Source organism: Echinococcus granulosus (assembly GCF_000524195.1).
Source record: "Echinococcus granulosus chromosome Unknown EG_S00112, whole genome shotgun sequence".
Classification (NCBI taxonomy): Eukaryota; Metazoa; Platyhelminthes; class Cestoda; order Cyclophyllidea; family Taeniidae; genus Echinococcus; species Echinococcus granulosus.
In genome coordinates, this window is record NW_020170492.1 from 51,944 (window position 1) to 75,946 (window position 24,003).

The window sequence follows — 24,003 nt, forward strand, 5'->3', positions numbered from 1 at the left end:
TTATTTTGCTGAGAGGTACGCTTCAATGCAGAATTTAGTATTTTTTTCAGCTAAAAGTTCTAATGCCTATTTGTTTGCGAACACAGTATGTATTATCTACTGACGCTTTGTGGTGGTGATTTTTCTACATTAGACGCGGTTCCTTCATTGGAAGATACATGCGTTCGATGGATAACTAAAAATCTGCACTACGTAATCACAAGGTGTTCAGACTGCAGTGAGCCTAAGTATGTTTGGCGTTTTCCTCATCCCAACTGCCGAATCGTGGCACGACCGGCTGAGAAAATTCTCCTGAAATTGTGCAAGAGGCAAATTTTGCGGGACGAATACCTTAGTCTTTTCTCTATAAAGTACGTTGACTTGGTCTCGCCTGTACTACGTGACGTCTCTGTCAATCCATCCACATTGCGTGTTCTGCGTGACTTTAAGCTTTACAATTTGACTGCGACCAGTCTGAAGCAAACAAATCTTAATAGCCTCATCAGTTGCTTGAGTGAGGCTTCGGCAGATAACCTGGTGTCACTTAATGTTTCGAATACTACCATTGAGGAGAATAAGCTGCCTGTGATCATCTCTCTGGGGCGTCTTAAAAACCTCCAAGCCCTCAATGTCAGCCGCACTAAATTCACCACAGAGTGTCTACAAAACGCGGTCAAACTACTTCCCCGACTTCAATACCTTAACATTTCGCGGACAAATATTAATAATATAACCTCTCTGTTGGATCTGAGAGGCACTCTCATGGGTCTCATCATGCACAAACTCAACCTGGACAGTAGGCAAGTACTCGAGCGCGTCCTGTTGACAGTGTTTGAACTGAGGGAGTTGCGAGTGCTTGATGTCTCCTCAGCTTCGGATAGGGACAAACCGCGTCTCCCCATCGTCAGTCGCTTATGTGCACCTGGGACCCTTCCGCATCTGACTCACCTCGATATTTGTGGAAACCAGTTCAGTTTGAAACTCAGTGATGTTAGGTTAGTTAAAACTCACCGAATTTGAATTTGACGTGAACTACTTATTGATATAAGGTTCATTGAAACGTAATTCTATGAGTTTCGATTGCGCATTTTTCAAGGAAGGCAAGATAATAATTTCCAAACTGAAATCTACCCCGGACTAGTTTTTTGACGCCTAGCATAAAGTGGTATTTTTGTAGAATCACACTTCCCTAGGATATATTCGGGTATTAGCTTTCTCCCCTTTAGCTCTTTAAAAGCCATATTACAATTTGAACCTATTTTTAACTAACCGGTGGCATGAAAATAGGAAATATTGTAGCCTTACACAAGTTTTCTCTAAGTCCCCTGCAAACATTTGTCGGCACTGTAAATTTGTTAAGATGGTACGTAAACTTAGAACTTGTCGTTCACTGTGTTTAGGGACACGAGACCGCTATATTTGTTAGGAAAATTCAAAGGCCAGCCATTTGTTGTTTTGATTTAATCAAATTCAAGGACGCAAGTGAGTTTTATAGATCAATGGATGTGGTAGTCGATTAATTTTAATCCGATTTGTCCGGCAGATGTCCGTGCATCCCTTTTGTGAAGCTGAAATACAGCAGCCACTTTATCAGATCTGATAATCTGAGTATTCATTACACTTAATCACTGGTGCATCTCATTGATCAGCGTATTACATATTATGTCAAATCAATCTGCTCCGACCTACACCGGAACTCTGCATCACGGCTCCATCTTAAATCAAAACCTTCATAGGCCCTAAACACTGATTTTTTTACTAGGAACTTTATCGTGAATCACCCGAATTTGGAGTTCCTCGGTCTCGCAGCATGGCCCTCCCGCCAAAATCACGAACTGGAGGGTATCTACCAGCTTTCTTTGAAATATCCACACATCACGGTTAGTTTTACCACTTTCAAGACTCGATTTTGTTCCTCCCTTCATAGTTCTGAGCTAAGGCGTAATTTATCCGTATTTTTTCTAGTTCCTCAGTGTGAATCGTAGCTATAGATTTCTTCATACTTTGCTATGTTTTTGGTTATTTGTTCTCCTACCCTTCAAGCCTCTAAGGCCTTGCACTCGTATTCTATTTATAGTCATTATTTGCAGTTTTTCTGACAAAGTGGTTTCATCTCCAATATTGTGAAAATCTCATTATTTTGAATTGATTAATGCGCTCATAAGATGTAAATAGTTACTGTTCTATAGCTATCGAGTCCTTTTGGGTTTTGACGACTTTAGTAGTTATTTCAGAATTTAACCGAATGGCTCGGCCTCATGGATACAAAAGTTTAGCCGCAATTACCGTACAATGCGTATTATAAGATTTACTTTCAGGTTTCTCTCTTACCATTTTGATTCTCTACTTGCTTATCCTTTATTTGATGCAAAATACAGGTGTGGCGAATAGGGGCGGATGGAATTTTCCTAAAGTTTTTTTGATAAATATGTAAATTTTCGAATGAGAAATTTTCCTTGGCCATAGTGGAGAAAACTGGCATTTTTAAAAAATACTCCTGTTTTAAAATGTGCCCTTTACTGGAGAATATTGTTTCCCCATCGTACGTATCGTTAATCCTATCCCATACACATTTTTTTGCCCAGATGCTTGGTGACCGAGGCGAAACACCGCTTTTGAACACATTGATGAGGAACAAGGATCGTCGAATTTACCTTCAGAACGCATTTCACAACATTTTTGAAGAGACCATCTCTCGAGAATGGCTAAATCCCGATCTTCTGGCCGTATGTTATGCTATCTCATCCTTTCTTAAAAACCATTTAATAGAAGACTTTGTTTACCATTGAATAACTGGCAATTTTGTCATTTATCATAATGCTTGTATTACTAGCAAAGTAAGCGAACATCGCGATGTAGGAATCGTGTATCCTCGCATCTTTCGATCAACAAGCAGTTTCGACAAACATGCAAACACGGGCTTAACTTGATAATGATTTTCTGAACTACACTTTTTTGAAAAAGGATTCTTTAATTTGGCTAATTTCGACTTAAAATCGAATCATTCATCATATTATAGTGAATAAAATATGCTTGTAGAAGCGTAATTTAAATCAGCACAAACCTTCGTAGTACCTGCTTCTGTATATGCAACCGTAATTTATCTGTTCCTGTTTTAATGGTTTTCCTTTGAATATCTTTCAAGCAACTGTCGCCATTAAGCTTCTGATTTAGATGAATCTTTAATTCACTGCCTCAGTCCGATTGCCATAATTAACCTAATAATGAAATGTTTAAAGAAGTATACAACTTGCTCCAACGGTTTGTTTCTGGTGGCTTTTGTAAAAAAAAATGTGGTTTAGTGCTTTGATAAAATGTGATATTGCAAAATTCGGAATGCTTTATTGGAATTGAGCTATCTGTCTTTCGCACCTTCAAGAACCCGTAAAGTTATTGCCGAGTTTCCTTAGTTTTGGATGATTCGTATTTTATGGGATTGAGTTAAAATTCGGTAACTTACAGGGGCGGCACACGGTCGTCCTTCACAACCAATTGTATGTGAGCTTATTTTTGCCGAATATTCAGTCCCTAAAGAGCTTTTTAGCGAATTCTGTGCTATCTTGTGATCAATTGTGTCTATATGGGCTTGGTAATGGAATTATTCTATTCACCCAAACTTAAGCATTTCCAAAAATATCCATTCTGATGTTGAAACCAACTACTATGGCATTTAGTGAAAACAGTTAGCGTATCTTTTCGTTGTCACGTTTTCAGTTTCGCTTTACCTTTCAAATGCCACTTGTCTGACCGCTAATTTCTTTCCAGTAGCTAAAATCTGCATCACCGCCTTGATAGCGCTTCTGTGATAGAGTGCTTTAATATCGATACCTTGAGAAAGCTTTCTTTAATTTTGAAATTTAAGTGCCCGAAATGTCATAAGGTATGCTAAACGATCGTTCTAATTTGCAAGATACTAATAACTGAGCTACATATTAAAGTAGATTACTTTTCAACTTCGCTTTGTTTGCTCTTAAATCTACTACTCCGTTTAAAGTCGCCTTGATTGAGTAATTCCATTGATTCAATTTTTATCATGTTCACAGGCATAATAGTTATTCCGTTTTGAATGTGTGCTCGAAAGCTGGGTGGCTATTATTCGAAATAAAATGTGGCAAATAAGTAGTTTGTGATTCCTCTTCGTTGCAGCTTTTTAAACTATTAGATGTCACTGTCAACATGAAAAACCCTTTAACTTAATTATTTCACACGCTTTTTGTCTCAGTAATATTCAAAATGATTGAGCTACTACTTTGAAGGCATAGTTCGACCGCTCCATTAATTTCCATCCAACAGTCGAATTTCCGCCAATACTTAAAATGTTAGTTTCTCTTAAGCTAAAGTAAGATACTATTTTCATCCATAAGCCAATTCGCCCTATCACTGTCCTCCGCTACCCAGTTAGTGAGATGGCTATGTTTATCCTTTTGACTTTCGTGTTCAAGTGCATGGGTATTGTGGATTTTCATGTACCCAGATCGGCCTACGTATTCCTCTTGCATAACATGAAAACAACATTTTTGCTCCCATAGGCCGTGTTGCGGGTGATGAGACTGCACATGAACAAGCAGGATATGATTCTGGCGGGTACGGCCGTGGTCTACAACCTAACTCGAGGCGAGCAGTCAGCTCATTTACCATTAGAGCTGCTCAACCGAGCTGTCAGCATCACTCTCATGTCTATTGAACACCACCAGGGACAGGTGCAGCTGTTAAAGAACTGCTTTCTTACTTTATGCAGCGACAACGTCCTTCATAGGGCTGTAAGCCGGATCTCTACCAGCATTACTTCTGCCTTTGTGAGTTATCAAGTTTTGTTGCTTCCTTTTTCATTGTAGCAATTCAGCTGCAAGCGCTGCTGCGAATTAGTTTTCAAAAGTCTCATAAAATTCAACGATATCCACATGAAACGCATGGGCGTAGCGATTATTTCCATCTTGGCTGCTGAAGTAAGTTTCGAACGTTTTTCTTTCATAGTTTGAAAATGCTTTAGCCCATTTTTTCTTGATAACCTGCTTTTTCTATCTTGGGTATCGCCAACTTTGTTTCATCTAAAAAGTGTGTTGTTTTTCTCGTAGATAGTTAACTCGTGTAAATTGGATTTTGTCGACTTTAAATACAACAGTTTGAGTAAATTTGTAGGTTTTAAAGTTTCTTGAAGTTATGAAAAGGCGTTTTTTGAGAACTTATATGTTATGGGATTGTTTTCTCTCGGCGCTAATTTCTACTCCTTAGGGAGCCTTTGAAAATAGCTGCTTTCATGTGAGAAACTGGATGTTTTAGGCTGGAATGGGCGCTAAATTGAGTGCATTCGGTCCCTTAATCAACAATAAATGGTGAATAAATGAATCTTCAGGGAAACTATTTGAATTTATTTCTTAACGCAATAATTTTAATCCTTTTTTTATTAATTTGAAGTTTAGGGATTGTAAAGAATTTAAATTTGTAAGATTGGCCTCGGAAATTCACTTGGTAACTGGCAGATCTTTTGAATCTTATTCTTCTTTATAATGAAATATTTTTGCAGTCACATTGTTTTAAGGCCCGAACCCCAGTTTACATGCATGTAACATGCAACGATACTCAATGTCAAAGGTACCTAAATGTTTTAACTATCAAAAGTACCGGCGTCCCTCTTAAATTATTTTAGGATCTTCTAAACTCCGGCGTTATAGCGTATTTCGGGATTCAGACTAGTGGCACCGTGTATTTTGCCCGGTAACTTTTCAAAAAAAATGCGGTCAGTCGATTTTGCTAACTGGAATCTAGGATCGGAGTTCAATGAAATTGACGGTCCTCTAAGCCTGAAAATGACTGATGATTAACTCTTTGCAGATCCCTACCGCCGATTTGCGCGAGATCTCCTCCGACCACAAGCGTCTCCAGCAGCTGTTAATGTACGTGGTGGAGAAGTGCCTCCTCCAACGCGATGTGGACGCATTGCTGGCCGAGTCGCACGACAATATGCTGGATTACCTAGGCCACGCCGAGGTGGCTCTTGAGGGCTCGCCCGTCTACGACACCACCCTCCGCTTTACGCTCTCCGCTCTTTGGAACCTTACCGATGAGTGTCCCGAGGCCTGCCAGGCCTTCGTTAAGGTTGGCGGTCTCCTTATCTACGCAAAGGTTCTCAAGGTTGGTTCATTATCCTCCCTTTGAATTGTTTGAAAATTCCTCTTTTTTGTTTGGGATCCTTACAAATGCTTTCTCTTAAGCAATAAATGAGACGCCTTTAAAGTGTGGAATCTTTATTAATAAGATCTGGGAGGGCAAACCCGTATTTCACCTAATATTATTCCTTTGATATTCACAGAAAATGGCCAATGAGGAGGAAGACTTTAAGAATCACGTTTATACCAAGTGCCTCGGCTTATTGGTAAGTTGATTTCATTGTAGCTGCGAATTTAGGGTTTATACCCATCGCCTTACTTTCTCCGCTTTCAGAATAATGTGGCTGAAGTATCTTCTACTAAGAATACTCTGCTCATTGAACCGCTGATGGACTTCTTCAAGTATGTTTCGGACCACGAATTCTACTATTTTGAAGATTGTCACTTCATTTTAAGTTATATTCTAACTTATTGGTGTGGCTTCGGTCTAAAACCTTTTGCTGTTTGATGGTAGAAATCGTAGCTTTTTCAGAAAACGTTATTTTATCCACATTTTTGTGCTTTATGTTTTATGGGGTGCTGACCCTGTGAGTGCCTCTTCCAAAATTAATTGTTATTAATGGGCCAAATTATTTCTTGGTTTTATTTTTGCTAATTGCCTTTTTCTTCGCTTTTCTTCCTATTAGTAAAATGCTAAGTCACTCAAGTATTCAGATCAGCTACTTCGCCGCAGGAATTGTCTCTCATCTCGCCTGTCTTCCTGATGATGTGTGGATCTCTGCTCTGCAGTATAACAAAGCTGAATTCATTCGAGTGTTGGTGAGTTGCCTCTCCATATTCATTAAGTCATTAATATTTTCTAAGTTGCAACTACTGCTTAATTGTAAACATGTCTCGAACATGCATTACATTTTAATCCGCTGTTAAACGTGTAGCACATTTTTCAAACAAAATGTCAGAGTCGAATTTAATAAATTACATTCGTGAAAGCACTTATTTACACTGCTTCAAAATATTAGGTCGTTGAAGATAGCTGCACTTTTTAAATTCTTGTTTGTTTGACATGTTGAATGAACGAAATGTTGTTTCTCGGTAATTTGACCTTTTCGTCATTTTGTTTGAATATTGTATTAAAAAGTTTCCGATTTTATGGGAGTTTTGGTCTATGAAATCACCCTGTTTGCAGATAAAGCAATATGTAAAAACGTCAAAAGTCTATTTTTTTCATGATAAGTGCCCTGATGGAGGATATATATCTACTGTTGTATCACAGCAATTGTTATGTGCATTTCAAGCTATTCGCGTCTCTGAATTAGCCCACCTTAGGTTCATAATAAAACTTACAATAACACCTGAGGATTTGTCTTTGCCCCCACTTAAGAGCTAAATCTTACTCCACTGGTAACTAGTGCCGCTTCATGCTTTGGGATAGTCCCCATGAATGTCTCTTATTTCACTTGTCAATGCAATTCAGACAGTATTCATTTGAAATGCTGCGCACATCATTACTATTTAGCGTTGTTTACCTAGGTTTCTCAACAAAAATGTGTTTTGATATCCACTAGGTCTGTGATTTCTTAGAACTATGGTTTACATAAATGTACTTGGAACAGTACGAATCTAATGTGGTCCATTTTCACCACAGTCTCCGTTTTGCTGTCCTGGCGAGCTAGTCTGACGAAACAGTAAGGAACTGAAACATTAAGATAACTGTATTGAACCCCATTTTCCTGTTATGAACATCTGATTTGCGTAAAGCATTTTTTGCATTAGAAACTTATGCCACATCCCGAATACCAGTCTTTTAGATTGCATTTAACCTCTTAATTAACTCAGCTTTCATTTCTTAAAAGTCTTTTCGTTATGGAAGTTAATTAATTGAGTAAATTGGCGAAATCACGGCCCACTTAAAGTTTGCACCACTACGGCTAAAATTAATTCAGTTTGGATGTTTCGACCCCGAGAAGACTATAACTCTATACCATAAATCCTACCTTGGAATTGAGGAATGTTCCTAAAACCATTAAGGTTGTTATTTGGTTGTTCAGTCAATACTTGGCACTACCTAATAACCAAATTTTCCTAATTCATATTAAAAGGTTGTCGGTAATCGGTTAAAACCACCTCTTTGTTTGACTTATTAGGAAATTCTTCCACATAGCATATTTGAGCTCCTAGAAATGTGCGTTTTATGTTGGGAACCGGATTTACTCCCAAAATTAACTGACCCAGAAGGTGAAGTTGGTTACTTCTCTAAGTACTAAACCGACTTTGAATCTCCTTCTTATGAACAATATTTTGACACCCATTAGGATGCCATTATCTCAGAAACCATAGGATTTACCTATAGCTTGAGCTAGTAGCGCTGTAAATTGGAAGTTCAGCAGGCCTTTTGATTCGTTATTAAAGTGGCTTCTCCGTCTTCTAGGGTGAGGCTGTGTGCAAATGGACGCCACCGCAGAATGAAATGGTCGCCTATCGTTCTTTCCATCCCTTCCAATCGCTCATCCTTGACTCCAACAGTCGACTTGAGATTCACCTCTGGGCTGTCTGGGCCATTCACCACATTCTCACTAAAAAAAGTAGGTCAGAATTTACCCCATTTCTCCTTCGTCGATTTTTTCTTTCACATCAGTAAAGCCTCATCTGTTGCTGTTGTGTGCCTGAAATATGCAAGTGTACTCGCAATGGAAAGTGGCGGCCAAGCTTCTTTCATACTTTGCCGCACTTGATGGTTTTATCCGTCGGAGTTATCTTGATTTAACCTTCTATTGTAGCGATTTTGAAGAAGTGTGAAATTCCGCAATTAAATGCTGCAAACATTCATTACCACAGTTGGTTTTGTTGCTATGGTGACAAAAATTGGTCCTATTTGCCGTACGCATAGAAAACCGTCACCTGTTTATTGCTTTGCACAACCGCGAAGTGTTTGTTAGTGTATAACTAGATGGTAATCACTTCCATTTAACATACGTTATCACCTAGTTATAGTGAAGGATGCCTTTTTTGTTTCACGCTACTCTACTTTTGAAGGTATTCATTATTCAGTCAAAGGTAAATTGTACATCTAAATTTAAAAGCTGGCAAATTCTAACTCGAAAAGGTTTTCAGAGATCACGTAATAAATGCTAGCCTGGTATGAAATTTTCAAAAGTGCGCGTCTGCGAGAACGCATTGAAATTTTCCAGTGTTAATGTTATAAACCAAATACGTCCTATTTACTTTCAATACTGATCGCCGATGGAGATGCTTGGTTGGTGAGAAGGTTTGATTATTAGTCCCTTTTAATTATAATGGCGAGCTCATTGTGCTAACATGAAGTTTACCTTCTGATACAAATGTCGATGTCTGGTAGCCAAATTGGACCCGTTCAAATTTGTTGAGGCTCCGATTCGACGCAGTATCAGATTCGCTGTCAAAATTTTCGTGTTCTGTCACAAAATAGCAACGCACTTCTCCATCGTACGACGCAATTTGCGCATATGATTGTGCCTCCTCGTGGGACTTCCATTTCCTTCGGAGTAGGTGTTCGTACTTTGGGCAGTTTATTAGCCAAAAAAGCTTAATTCACTGAGCCCTTTTCGGATTGTTCCGTGGCGTCTATTTATAGGCTCTGCCAAATGATCAATGCGAAAGTACACCAAGCAAAAAAACTTTTGTTTGCTTTCATCTTCATGAAAAATCTCAGGCTTTTGTCTTCCGTGTGATGGTTAAATTTTGGCAGTTATTATTACCACTTTATAATTCACATCTTTTTTTATTTAGGTCATTTAATCGTAACTTTCGTGCAGGGGACTACCTCATTATTTAATTTGAATCTCGGTCTCTGTATCACAAAATTTAAATTTTTATAATATTGACTGACTTTTTTATCTGCTTCGATTATAGCCCATTTGAAGAAGGTTGCATTATGCGAAACTCGCATCTTGTTGAAGCACGAATCGGCTGCAATAGTAAAAAGGTTGTGGTGGTAACTTAACCGTCGCTGTGTCACTTGACTTCATCATTTCAGGCTACTGACGTTGAAATTTCACAAAGGCGTCCATCTCATGATTTAATTTAGATCGTGGGATCTCCATCATAAGATTTTGTTTGTTGTAATTTTCGCCCTGGCGAAATTTAGTCAGTTACAAATTTCAATTCTCCTTGCTTAAATTACCTGATGAGGCTATCTCCCAATCTATTTTTCGAATGCTGACTCAGTTCTCTAATGATTGGAAGCTGCCTTTTGTTTATTTCAATCAGTCGTTCTCAGCTTATCACATTGGTTTCGACTCTTAATATGTCATTCGCTTATTTCGTTTTCTCTCTTGCCGTTCCCCTAGATACTCGCTACGTGCCCATTCTCCGCGAATGTCCCAACCTGCAGCGGTTTCTTCTCTTTGTGGTCTCCACCGACGTAGCAACACTGTGTGCTGCTCAGACCAGCTCCCACCCCTTACGCCAGATCTTCGGCCTCAATCTCGAGGCCGCTGAAGGCGGGGTGCTGAAGAGCGGTCCAGTCGTTGTGCCCGAATCTTGGCGCTCTCTCTGTTCCTCACTCTACTTTATACCGGTTGGTGAAATACTCCATTTCCTTTTAAGTACTATCGCGTGAGAGTTGACCTCTGGCTGCTTATGATGTACTTTTAGGTTAGTGTGAGGATGCATTTTCGTGCCATTTTATACCCCCTTTCTGGATCGTGATCATCCTCTAGCGTCCTTTCACTAAACGCTCTTTTTGATTTGAACTCGTTCAATAAGCGATAAACTGTTTTCGCTTAGTATGAAGGTTTTTACTATTAGTAATAGATGTATCTGGTCAAATAAGGGTATGTCTAACTAGTAAAACATTCAACTCAGAAAGGTTTTGGGTCGCTTTTATCGGTCCAAACCCATAGTTCGTTTGCATGAAATCCTTATATCAAAATTTGCCTTCTTTCACCACTGTGGTTTTACCAATGAATCTGGGCCTTTTGCAAATTCCATGTGAGTACCAATTTTATTTTTAACAGAATGCACCTGTTCAATATTCCAGCCACAGCGTAAAGTGAGTAATTACAAGTCGTCCTCTTCGCTATACCACTCTCATCAGTCGGCGTCTCTGGCCTTCGTTACCCCTGGCGACGCGTTGGCACGCCTGCCAGCGTTTGACGAGGGCCAGACCGGCCCGCCGATGTCGGGCAGTCCCGTCGTAACAGGTATGGAGCCAGTGGTGGCGGAGGAGGCGGTATCGCTGGGTCCATCGGAATCTCAAAAGGCCTGTGCCCACCTCCTCCAACGCCTTGCAGTGGAAATCATCGAGGCTGTGCTTGCTTATGAGGCGGAAAATCACTCCTAGATTCCAATCTTACTCTTTTCTTGCTGCCTCTGTGATAACTTTTTTCTCTCCTTCCCTTCTCCGCTCTCTACCTCCCATCCACCCATGTCATTTGGATCAGTCGAGATAGAGATTAATAACGATGCTCTACACTGATATTTTTGTTTTCTTGTGTGTTTCCTGATTTGGTCGTATTGATGATTATTGTTGGTCATTTAAGTGGGGGCTGCCTGACCAAATTGTCTTTAAATCATTTACTTCTCTCCGAGACAGCCCTGGTTAACATTACTCATACTTAGAGATTCTCCACCGCTGTAGTATGCTTGAAATTTCAAAAGGGTGCTTCATTCGCTCAGATGACTTCTTTCCAGTTCTTATTTCTATTCTCGGACGGGGAATACTCATCTTCACAAAGATATTGCGCTTACTGCTAGGAACGTCGATTGCGATGACCTTGCTGGATGAGCATACACCATTTCTGGCTTTTCTTCGTACTCCTCCACCGTTTTCGCACACTGATTAGCGGCCAATATACACTTTTGTTCTACCAAGTGAACAAAAGGGGAAACATTTAGGTTATTGGAGTTGGCTTTGGTGCACTTTCCGAATCGTTAATGTTCTCTAAACTTGTGCACAAATATTGGTGTAGCTAATTTAGAGCCACGGTTCTGTGGCGCGGCTTGTTTGGCCTTTCGTTTAGTAATTTAAATCGCTAACTTGATGCGACCCTCTTCGTGTGTCGATGGTGGAATCGCATGCTTGCCTTTGTCGCATTATCAATGGGAAGATTAACTAATGTCAAACTAAGGGCGCCGTTACTTTTTTAACACATCTAAATCTTGGGCTTGTCGTAATCAAAACTGAAATCATTTGCACAAAAATTAATTCCCCAGGTCAAATATGAACTACACGAGTTGGGAATGTTAACCTCTCATAAATTTTTTATATTTGCGAATGTATCGCTGTGTCAATCCTGCAAAAGGGTGGAAATCCTTAGTACCATTCTCTTTAACACGGTCGTTAGCGGTATGATATGTCCAGCGCAAAAATAATCATCGCTTATAGGTTTTGATTCTCAAAATGCTCTGTTGTTATTTTTGTACCCCCCGTTATCAAAAATTTGATTTAATTCTCATGTTTTTTGAAGATATCTTCATGAATTGCGGCAGTTCTAGATCATTGTCTCAGTGAATTTAACACACAGTCTCATTGCGTGTGAATACACTCATATCGATAGGTGTTCAATTCAAAAACAGAAATACTGGACTAGCATTTCAAAATTGTTTTTTTTTACAAAATAGCTTGAGATATTTGACGGCATTTTTGTGCGGCTGTCTGTTTGTAATTTAAAGTTGCTAGCTTGTTTGGCTCTACTACATAAGTAGAGGCGAATAAATGATGGGATTATTTTTGTGGACTAATACAACTAAAATAAATTCGTGAATTTATGAACTGTCCTACTAACAAGATGTAAAGTAGGAATTCGTTCTATTTTTCTAGGCCAGAAGATACGTGAACTCTTCTGGTCAACTGGTGAAAGGGATACGCAGCTTTATGGTTCTCGATTTTGAAGCTACCTGCTTTGAACGTGGTCACATTCAGCGCCAGGAAATAATCGAATTCCCGGTAGTTCTGCTGGAGGGACAAAGCTTTCGTGAAATCGACTGTTTCCATCGATATGTGCGACCTGTCATTCGTCCTCAACTCTCTGATTTCTGCACCAGGGTGAGTCCTCTTTCAAATGGTAGGATTGTTTCTCAGTTTTTAAGTCCTCAGAGGCTAATTTCCATTAAAGACGTTCCATTTTGCTCCCATATTGGTTGTGTGATGGAATTTACTCGATTACTATAGTATAGTTGTGTAATTTTTTATGCTGAATTAGCATTGTCATCTCGTTGCATTATTATATTTAGTAAATATTGCCATTTCAAAAATTATGCCAAGTCTGCTTATTCGAAGTTTCCGATTGTTCCTGTAGTTGCCTAAGTAAAGCCTCCCTATCATTGGTCCTTGTGAAAACTTGGATTGCTAATTTGTTTGAGAGACTGAATTTTCTGTTTTTTAACCGTTTATGCAATTACTAAGTTGATTTCAATCTCGACAAGAACCTTGAATTGTAAATATTGTTAAATTCTACTGGAAACACCTCTAATTATGCGCAAAAAATGTGAAAAAAAATGAGTACTATATTCTGTATTATTTATTATGAAATAAAGTAATAGGTCGAACAGGACTTTTAAAATATGTAGTTAAAGGGAAACCTTAAATGTCAGAATTCATTTTCTGACTGATTTTATGGGAAGCTGAATGCTTTCAAGTAAGTTGGCATGTGACTAAGGTCCCGCAAAAATTCGAAGTCGATTTACTCAATGATCAGCGGCAGAGGCTACAGAGAAGTAGTTGACAAAATTAATGCAGGTTTGTTCGAATGGTCCGCTTTATCCTAGTTCTATGAGGAGTCGAGTTATTTTTAATGCTGCACAGTAATTAAATATTAACTTTGGATTGTAGCGTTGGGTTACAGTTATCAGATAACACAAACCTACTTATTCGAATTAGTAGAAATTCGGTATAGCTGAACTAATTTTAACTTTCACCCCTTCAGTTAACCGGAATAATTCAGGACATGGTGGATTCTCAGCCGACATTTTCCACCATCATGAAAGTGAGTCTTATCGTACTGCTCCCATGTATTACTAGGAGTCAACCTGAGTCAACAAGAACTGCGCACACTTCCTTTTCCTCGCAGAAATTCGAGGATTGGGTGGATAGCCATTTCCCAACTGATAAGGAAAAGTCGACTTTTACCTTCGTTACTTGTGGAGACTGGGACTTGCGTTTCATGTGAGAGAACCTACAATTTCACGTCGCTATCTGCATGAGTAGCTGTTTAATCATTGGCATTTAGTGAATTGTAGATATGAAAACGCTAACGTTGCTACTTTTCCTTAACTTTAAGTTTATTCAATGAAGTAAATTATTCTTTGGGTTACTGCTGATAATGATAAAATGCTAATTAGCGTCTCGTGATTTCTGACCTGTATTTTATAATTGCGTAGCTTCGAGGCAAATTCAAGGCTTTGCATTTTACTTATCCTTGCTTTAGGTTGCCCCATCAGGCCTCTATTTCCGGCTGTCAAGTTCCACCTTATTGCCGACGGTGGATAAATGTGAAGAAGTTAAGCACTTTTTATTCCTCCATATTAGTTCATCTTTTGAGAATTTCAATCAACTTATTTAAAAAACGCTACGCTTTTAGTTCCAACCACTTTGTTAATTGTGCATTCATAGCTAAATATTGCATCCTGATTTATCATTGAGTTTTCCATGTAATCTCTAATTTCGATAAGTGAGGAACGTTGAGAACTAAGGAAACCTTTTTATGGCAAAATAACTAATTTAATGAAATTCAAGCCACGAGAACTCATTAGTATTAATAAACTGCACAGTTGTCATCACTATCTATTATTTTCTCTTAATTCCTTCAAAAATCGTAGCATTACTTGGGTTCGGATCATAATTCATGATTAAATACACTTACCACTTTAGGCTTATACTGAATACACCGGTCATCATGTTGATGGGGTCGTGTCAATGTTGAGGAATCTAGGCATCCCTCACGAAGGTCGCCTTCACAGTGGCATAGGTTGGCCATTGCTTCTTCGAAGTTACTTGCTTATGCGATGTTTTATTTTAGATGATTGTCGCAACATCGCCAAGATTTTACGGTTTCTTGTTGAGAAAAATGCGAATCTCCGCTACTCCGAGTGACTATCATTGCGAAAATTATGCTGAACTGTAGTATTTTCTCACGAAAAACTGTTTGCCAACGTCAAAATTTTTGCATAGTTTGACTAAGATCCGTTTAATTGTAAATTCTTCACTTACTATCTCCTCTGGTCGATAAACCATTCGTAGTAACAAAGTAGAGTAAGCAGATCCCCATTTCATATGGTGATTATATGTTTAAATACGTTTCCCCAAACACGATCTTCGTGGGTTTCTAGGAAATCCTTGGAAAGTGATCTCTGTCATTCAAAAATAAAGCATGACTCGTTTTTTGCTAGTTCTATATCAAACTTCCCTGTTTGTGATATTATGGATAAAGTATGAAAGATGTTCCATCAAATTGCCAAATTTCTGAATGAAAACTCAATTTTCAATGAAAGTGGAAGTTACCAGTTGCATTTCCGACAGTGAACACTGATTTTTAGTGCTTAACACACTTATAGTCTCGGGTGCCATGAAATGCGGGATATTCTTATTCTGTACTCCGAAATTACATATTAATATGTAAGAAAAGTTCATTGAATCATTCAGAACCTTTTCATCACTGCGGTACTCAAGGATTGGGATCAGCGCTTAGGCATGTGATACCGTAATACGGTTTGTTTGTCCACGAAATTGGCTATCGCAATTGTAAATATCTCTGGATGATTTCGTTTACCATTTTTGCATGAAGATTTGACTTTGCGAGGGAGCATGCGTGTATTACTCGGAATAAATGTTTAGGGTGGGATTTCCGAAGCGGCGATTTGATATCGCCGCTGACAGACATACATAAGGTCGATTTTGAACCGTTTAAACTGCTTTGTTTTACTGCGTCTGAGCATCCCATCGCTGCGCCATAGGAGCTTAAAGTCCACTGTAGATTTAAGCACCTGCGAATTGGGGCTCTGAGCTTTTTTTTAATTCTTCATCGCCTTATGCTTTTCCATGTACCCAATACCAGCCTTTCCCGCTATCTTAATCACTGGCGTCTAGGTTGAGCTGACCCTGAGCCTGTCTCAGCTACTGCATTGACTGATATGGAAACTTACTTGGCAATAGTTCGCATTAACTAAATAGTACTTACATAAAAGTATGCACTTTAATGAGGAGAAAAACTTTTTCATTAATGATATTTTTGTGACGGAACTGCTTCTTACTTTCAACTCGCATAAGTAGCACTTTTATTTCTAAATTGTTGCCCCGAATTTAATTAACAAGCTTTGTTTCAAAGAACTTGAAAGCTAGCTGTGGTGATTTGGTGTTCAGAAAAGTATTCCTTTCATTTCACTCCCTGCGCCGAGTAAAGATGGAGCCATTCATTGAAGCATACTCCCACTTCATTGAATAGTAAAGCAATATTTTGCACTCCAAATTTGTCCCTGAACGATTTGCGATCTCCTGAAAATGCGAAGATTATAATTTGAAGCAAAATTCTCCTAAGTTCGCTATGTACAACATTCGTTCTTTGATTCATTGCCGGGGTTACCGACATCAAGCGTCTTTCTCGGGCTTTGCGCATAGGAGGAGGAACGGAGAGACGGTGAGATTACGTGACTGTACCGGAGACAGGTCGTATTACGAAATGAATCACGTATGTGTGTCGGTTGTGTGGCGTAATATTTTTTCGGCTGTACATTTGCGTCTGTAATCTGATTCTACCGGTCCCTTCCATCTGCTAAAAATCGTGACAATCGCCAGACACATTTAATACGCTTGAAAATAGGGCCTGGAACACATCAAGGTGACAAGTAATTCATTTTGTGAATAGTATGATTGTTAATATGGAATTAATTCATAGTAAATTTGCTAAAACAAGCTTTAAGCACTGGTGATGATTAGAAATCCTGCTCAATTTCAGGAATGAGTGAAATTTCTATGTGCTATCACGAAAAGCTCAAGTTCAATATATGGATAGTTTGATTTCTATGACGGGTTCCAATCCCAACATTGGTTTTAATGCAGTAGAAAGGCTAGTACTCAGCATTCATTTAATGTTATGGTGGATAAACAAATTTCTACTTTATTCAGTGATTTTAAGTAAGCATTCCCACCACGTGTTTGATTTTCGCAAGCTTGATTAAACAGCTAGCTTTTATCAAGTACCGTATTCATGCTCCAAAATCAAACGACAAAATTTTCATAGATTAAATTTGTGTGGATCAGATAGAGCAATCATGCTAGGAGTGAATAAAACATCAAATCTTATCAAAGCTGTTTTATTAAAAAAAACTTAATGAGAAAGGGTATATTTGGGCACTTGTATCTTGAGTAAAAGTGCCAAGGAAATAAAGTGCATGATTGCTAGCAAGAAGAATTTCCACACTTGAGGTGGCTAAACCAAACATTCTCGATTTTGAAAATTGATTAATGTAGTGTACACTTCCGGAAAGTTGCATTTCATAAGGCTTCCGTGATTTTTTTAAAGTGAATATGCTTATCACTTATAATTCAATCTAGTGCTGTCATCTGCGTCTATATTCAGAACACAAATTGGACACTGGACGAATTGTGCACTAACGAATGGCAGTCGTTGTGATGTTACAATGATTATTTTTATAGATGTATGGTTGTGTGTATCAAAACAATCACCTTCAAGATCTTTGTCGTGAATTCTTGCATTCATTTCAGGTGATATTTGACTTATGTTTCAAATGAATTCTAACAGTACATAACATTCAGCAATAAAAATTAACTGTTGCTTCTAGTTTTATGTGTTTTCCTCCTGTAACTCAAAATCAAATGCGAAATTCAGATCTACATATATGAAAGCCTAAGGTTAAATTGAATCGCTAACAATTAAGTGCCCAATTCTAGCATTATAAAGGACTCAGCGATCAGAATCCGATGGCCAACAGGCTGTGGGGGAGTGGATGACAGTGAAATCGTTATTGCGTGCTCAAAACTCTAATAATTAAACAGAAAATTCTTTGTGCACACCGCAGTTCGGTTATTGGGTGACATACATGTTACACTTCGTAATTTGAAATGACTAGCATTTCTTGCTTCTAATACTCGAAGGTACCTGCCTACTTCTTCCTCTACAAGTGTAACTGTAATAGTTTCTATTTAAATAGTCTCCACTCTGAGTGACAAGGCATCCACTTTTATGAAGCAAGTTGGGTGATATTTCTCATATACTAAAGGTACTACCACAGCTTTCTATAAGCAGTGGGAAGGGTGGGGTAATTGTCAGTCATTACAAGGGTTTTACCTTTGAAATAGCCAGCATTTCGGTTTATTTGATTCGCTTTTAATCCTTCTTCATCGAGGTCAGATGAAAGGTCTGACTGAAGTGCGGATGCAGCTACGAAATGGGTTTTTCTTGAAATTCAAACATAGATCGCGGTTGCCTTATGCGCTCTGAAGATTGGAACTATTTTACTTTGGAAAGCTCGAGATGCCCATGGAACGAACGTCGCTTGGACACTGAAAGGTATCCTTTTAAGGAGCTTTTTATGTAAGAAAAGAAACTGTATTCAAGCTTTACAATATTGAATGAATGTATGCTCTTCAAATGTGCGGCATCTAAGCGTTCCTTTCTAAAAACTTCAGTTTTTATCTATCCATTTTTAGGGAAGTCGTTCATATGTTTTCAGGTCAAATTTAATGTCGGTAATCTCGGAATTGCTTACTTTATATCTACTTATAAGCAATCCCATTTAATCCCAAACTTTACTTATTACATTTGACAAAATATGGTAATTTAAAACCAAATTAGCACATAAGTTTAAGGCAACCGGTCACAAATTGGTCATTACTATGTCTCGTCGTATGCTGTTTTAAAGGGGATTATGGATACCATCGAATGTTTACCTGAAAATCAATGTATAAAGTGTCAACACATTCATTATTCATGGGTGATTTTGAAATTCTATTCACAGCGTCGATTGAGGTTGTTATTCTGGTGTCGCTCTTTGGGAATGGTAATATGTACAATAGAACGAAGAGTGTAAACTGGGAATCTTTCATTGAGTTGTCGGGATCGTACAGAAGCAGCGTGGTCATTGCTAGGATGGCATATTCCTTCCATCAATAAAAGTAAGGCTGCTAAAGAGAATCTTTTGTTCTATCTTTTGGATTGTTTGTCGTTCAAAATTCTAGTAATTGAACCCTCGCACTCCAGTGGTACACATTCACTATTCTCGTATATTGCTCCTTGTACCCGTTCGGTGTGTGATATAGGTTTTATCAAAGCAATATTAAATAGTAAATTATTAATTAAAGACTAATAGCCACATGTTTCTAGCATTGGGATTATTCTAATGCATGCCAGATTTGCCTTTGGAAGGTGGACAAGAAGATCACCGAAAAATACGTGCTTTATTTAGTGCCGCTTTTTTGCCTTTCTATTCGCTCGCGATTTGCCATATATGGTGGTTCCGCAAGGCTCTGGTGCAAGCATTCGAGTTCTTCCATTCTTCCATGCGAATTTGCCTCCATACCTACGTTTTGTAATCCTTAATACATTTGGTTGCCACAGCAAGCATGAAAAAAGTGTGAAGTCATGTTGAAGTATCACCGAAAGTGATGTTAATGATGTTGACCAAAAGAAAATGTCTTATCTCATAAACACTTTTTGAAATATATTTATGGTAGCTACTTATGAATTTTTGAAAGTAGTAGTTGTATTCACAAAAGGGCAAGGACAACAGTTCAGTGAAATGCGATGTGAAAGGAAGGGGTGAAGATATGTTACAGGTATACGCCTAAGTAGTGTTTGTGGGGAAGTTGTAGTCAACTGCGTCTGGTAATCGAAAGGAAGATGGTTTGCAATGAAAGTATCTGAGCCATAAGGGCGGAGGGAGGAACACAATTTAAACTGTTCAACACATGCAGCTGCACTCCGGTTGTAGCGTGTAGATTTCCCGATGCCATTCGCAGTAGTACTCTCGAAAACTGCGACTTAACTGTCTAACCAATCGCTTCACTCGCTTCGTCCTTCGCTCCTCACGCGTGAACCGCCTGCGCACTCCTTCGGCCCTTCGAGGCCCCCTCTTGTAGTGGGTCGAGTAAGCCGCACCCCCTTGATTGTAGAGTGACCTTGCACGTCGAAGGTAATTGCGTCGTGCGCGTTTTTGAACCTCCTCCGGAGTCTGTTTTGTACAATACTGCAAATAAGAAAAAATAAATGTCGCAACTGACGACTCCAAATTCATGCTTAGAATATGAGTTGTGGTGCTTATACGTGGTTATGGAGTAGAATTTAGGTTATTTTAGTCTTTTAAGGGTTTAAGTGCGTTATTTTAAATAGATAGGGGTACAGCATACAATAAGAATGAATTGGAATGTGCTAGCAATCTATTATGATTTCCTATTTGGGAAGTGAATAGCGAATGTTACTTTTGAAGCGCTCATGTGCGTTTTTATTACTAATCATGGAATGTGAATATGAATTTTTTTTGCATAGGATGTACTTTGTAAAAAACCCATAACGTTTAAAGTTTGCATATTTACTTACTTTTTGAGATATATTGACTGGAATTTCCCTTATTAAAATAAGGAGACGTCGATATGTGATATTTCAAATAATAATCGAATATTCCTCAAGGCTCCGCATCATTGTATAACACTTGTTCACACTTTCAAATGATCGCGAATTAGATCGCTTCCATTTCCGAAGGCATGAGACTTATGAAAATGAATTTACCAAGGGGAATAAGGTTTCTGTATATATATATCTTTTAATCGTGGAATAATTACCAATAATAAATTTCTGATTTTGACAGTAGCTACACTTTGACCAATAGCAATAAAGTTGTTTTTAACTACAATATAATGATTTTTCAACGTGCAAAGAGTTAGCGAATTGTGAAATTCTGCACCTTCCTGACTATTATTCGCAGTAAAAAGTGGTGAATCTGGTTTTAAGACAGAAGCCACTTTCTGTGACCGTGAAATTCAGGCTGTAAATGCCAGTGGATTTTCTGCAACCCCGAGATAAACAATTGAAGTTTTGCGCTTAGACGGGAATGCTAGCAGGCACGCATAAACGTGGAGGAAAAAGGTGAGCAAATAATTCACTCCCATGTTTTCCCTCTCTCATGGCCAAACGAGGTCGTGTTCTCGTCTGCACGGTTTGCTACACGTATTCCACTGTGTCAACGACTACACTCTGGATACACTTGGGGGACGACACAGAAGTCGGTCACGTGTTGTCTTAGCAACCGGTGGTGGTGCCTTTATGATGATTTATTTGTCCTACCAAACTTCATGCATGCCCGCACACCATGTAAATCACATGTTTCTGGTCTGATCGCTTACCAAATGTCAGTGTATTGTTTTCAACTGAGCGGTAGTGAACATATTCCAGGTGGCATAAAAGGCACGCGACCGCACATAGGCTTAATTTTGCCGTCTGTACTGTGTGGGCAGTACTTTTCCTGTTTTGCTTGAAATTTTCAAAAGTGAGTAATTAGCATAACTTTTACAAGAAAAGTTGATGCACCTTATTTGTAAAGTATGAATGATCAACTGCATTAAATTACCCCTAATCAAAGTCGTCATTGCTACGCACGATTGACGCTTGTTCGTAATTTTTCGGCTATTTCCGTTTAAAATTGGTTAGTTTTAGCAATAATTGTCATGGTTATCATGGCATTTATGCCCAAGTTCCGCTGATACTAGCATTTGCGATGATTTTGGAAGTATTCGTTTATAATTGCTTAGGCATTTAAACTAAATGCATGGTTCAATGTCTTAGTAGTTTTAAGGGCCTACCATTTTCCAGTCAAAGTGCCCGATGCTTTTTAGCTATTCATAAGGTAATTGTAAATGTCCATTTGTACCCTAAAGAGCATTTATTTCCCGCTTGGAAAAGGAAATAAAAACGAAGAATTAAAAACTTTCTAAACAAAGGCCACATGCAGCTTCCTTTGGCCTGCTATTTTTTTAGCCAATTTGTGCTCCATTCTGGCCTTTCAATGTTAATTAGACAGCACGGACTCTCACCATCAATCACATCAGTGGCGGCTGCCAAAAACGAAGGAAGGTGAGATGCACAAGGAAAGGGTGAAGTGTTTTTTCAACACGATCATTGGAACCTAGAGAAGCCGATGAAGCCAAAAATTACCTAGGACAATTTACTGAAGTTCTGCTGTTTCCTTTACCTTCTAGTGAGCAAAAAGAACTTCATGGGCCAGAAAGGCTCCTTTTGGATGAATCTTCATTTGCTTACTTCTAAATACATTTACTAGCTAAGAGTTAGTTTTGTAAAAACTGTCAACATGTTACAGCCATTACGGACATTAAACTGCTTGCCCTAACTCCTTTGCCTACCAGCAAGTGAGGAATGCGGCTTATTTCATCAATCACCTAAAAAGTCTGGTGTTGTTTTAACGAGGTCAGCCCAATTGGACTGGTGAATGCGTATTCCTCAGTCTCGGGTCAGAACATCCTAATAAGGAAGTGATGAGTCACACTTGGTCGTTGTGCCTGACCCAAACGTCTTTCACCGGTCTTCATTCCCTCCCCCATCCTAGTGACGCAAACTCCACTGCCCCTCCACTGGTACCATCGACTCGCATGCGTGTTCCGCCAAATACCAAGTGGATTACTTTGTTAAACTGCTACTAAAGTTTTAAGAGCAAATTGCCTTCTGGTATCGGTTCCCCACCCAGTCGGACCCCGCAGTGAAGGGAGCTCATGCATCCAGTAATTAGGGTAAATTCCTCGTTAAAAATATTTAGAAATATAGAGAAAACAAGTGTGGGCATATCCGCGTATTAAATGCTTAGAGAGGAAGAAATAGTGCCATAAATGAAAGCACTCGGAATTTCAAATCACTTCTACATCGTATCACACACGATTCAATCCCAATTAAAGTGTTTGCACTTAAAAAAATAGTACATAATAAAAAGAAACCGTGGTTTATTCGGTGGGTGAAATAAATGTTCAATCTCCCAACTTCTGGATTCTCCTTTGAACAAAAATTTCCATATTTAATTGGATAGCTAAGACGGAGTACTTTATATTGGTAGTACGCATCCAGGTGAAAATGGGATTGAGTGGTCGAAAATTTACTTGACAACATATGAGCATGAGGGAATCTGCTTTGCGCCAGCATGATGCATCGTCTCGCATTAAGGATTATTAAGTTGTCAGATGAAGGGAAGTGATTGTACTCAAATTCACCTCTTCAGTACATCATCATTGCGAGTTAAGTTATCAACCGTTAGAATTTTCAGCCTCTAAATGGCCTCACAGAAGTGACTGAATTATACGCAGAGTTGATGAAATTTCAGTTCAAGACGGCGATGCAACAGTCAATTGATGTGTGCAAGTCCCACTTTTTGTCTCGTGAGCGAATGCCAAAACCAAGTGGCTAAGGGCAGAAACCGATTCATATACATGCATGAGCGGAGGTGCACAGTGTTCCCTTAATGATCACTTCAACTACCTTTATTTATTGCACCCATTTTACCATAAATACCAGGAGTCTTGACAAATCATCCTGGACCCTCGCCCTATCAAAGTGTCGGCACATTATCGCCTTCTTTCTGTAAAGTAAACAATTTATGAGCTCCGGTAAATGTTAACTTTCTTTTGGGGTGAGGTAATGCCACTGATTTGCCCATTTTCATAAGCAGAGTACCTTACTTTTCCAGTCTATAAAATTCCTAAGCTGGACGAAACTCAGAAGGCAAACACCACATAGCGAAACTCGCATTTAGGTGACATAAGAAATGAAATTATCTGAAGCATACATCCAGTGAATGCTTCAGCAATGAGTTGACACTGAGTCAGTGCGCTGTTTTTATTCTATTCGCATCATATCATGCAAGTGAAAATACGGTTAAATTCAAAAACGAAAGCAAAATCACACAAACTTTTAATCTCATCTACTTCTTC

General features: G+C 38.8%; 2 protein-coding genes across 2 annotated transcripts; one reads left to right on the forward strand and one right to left on the reverse strand. All coding sequences in view use genetic code 11, as the record gives it.

The window, feature by feature from the left end:
* Positions 1–87: 87 nt before the first annotated feature.
* On the forward strand, positions 88–14,233 carry EGR_08603 (hypothetical protein; the record flags this gene model as incomplete). Its single annotated transcript, XM_024497852.1, has 15 exons — positions 88–974; positions 1,742–1,859; positions 2,565–2,705; positions 4,509–4,739; positions 4,815–4,925; positions 5,812–6,111; positions 6,290–6,352; positions 6,421–6,488; positions 6,773–6,905; positions 8,515–8,668; positions 10,412–10,641; positions 11,104–11,373; positions 12,886–13,110; positions 13,991–14,050; positions 14,135–14,233. 15 exons carry the CDS (start codon positions 88–90, stop codon positions 14,231–14,233), a joined length of 3,090 nt encoding a protein of 1,029 aa, XP_024347726.1.
* Positions 14,234–17,593: 3,360 nt separating this feature from the next.
* Positions 17,594–21,660, reverse strand: EGR_08604 (hypothetical protein; the record flags this gene model as incomplete). The annotated part of the gene is made up of 6 exons (XM_024497853.1): positions 17,594–17,795; positions 18,179–18,206; positions 18,368–18,460; positions 20,497–20,642; positions 20,804–20,986; positions 21,518–21,660. The coding sequence occupies 6 exons, from the start codon at positions 21,658–21,660 to the stop codon at positions 17,594–17,596; spliced, it is 795 nt and encodes a 264-aa protein (XP_024347727.1).
* Positions 21,661–24,003: the final 2,343 nt, after the last annotated feature.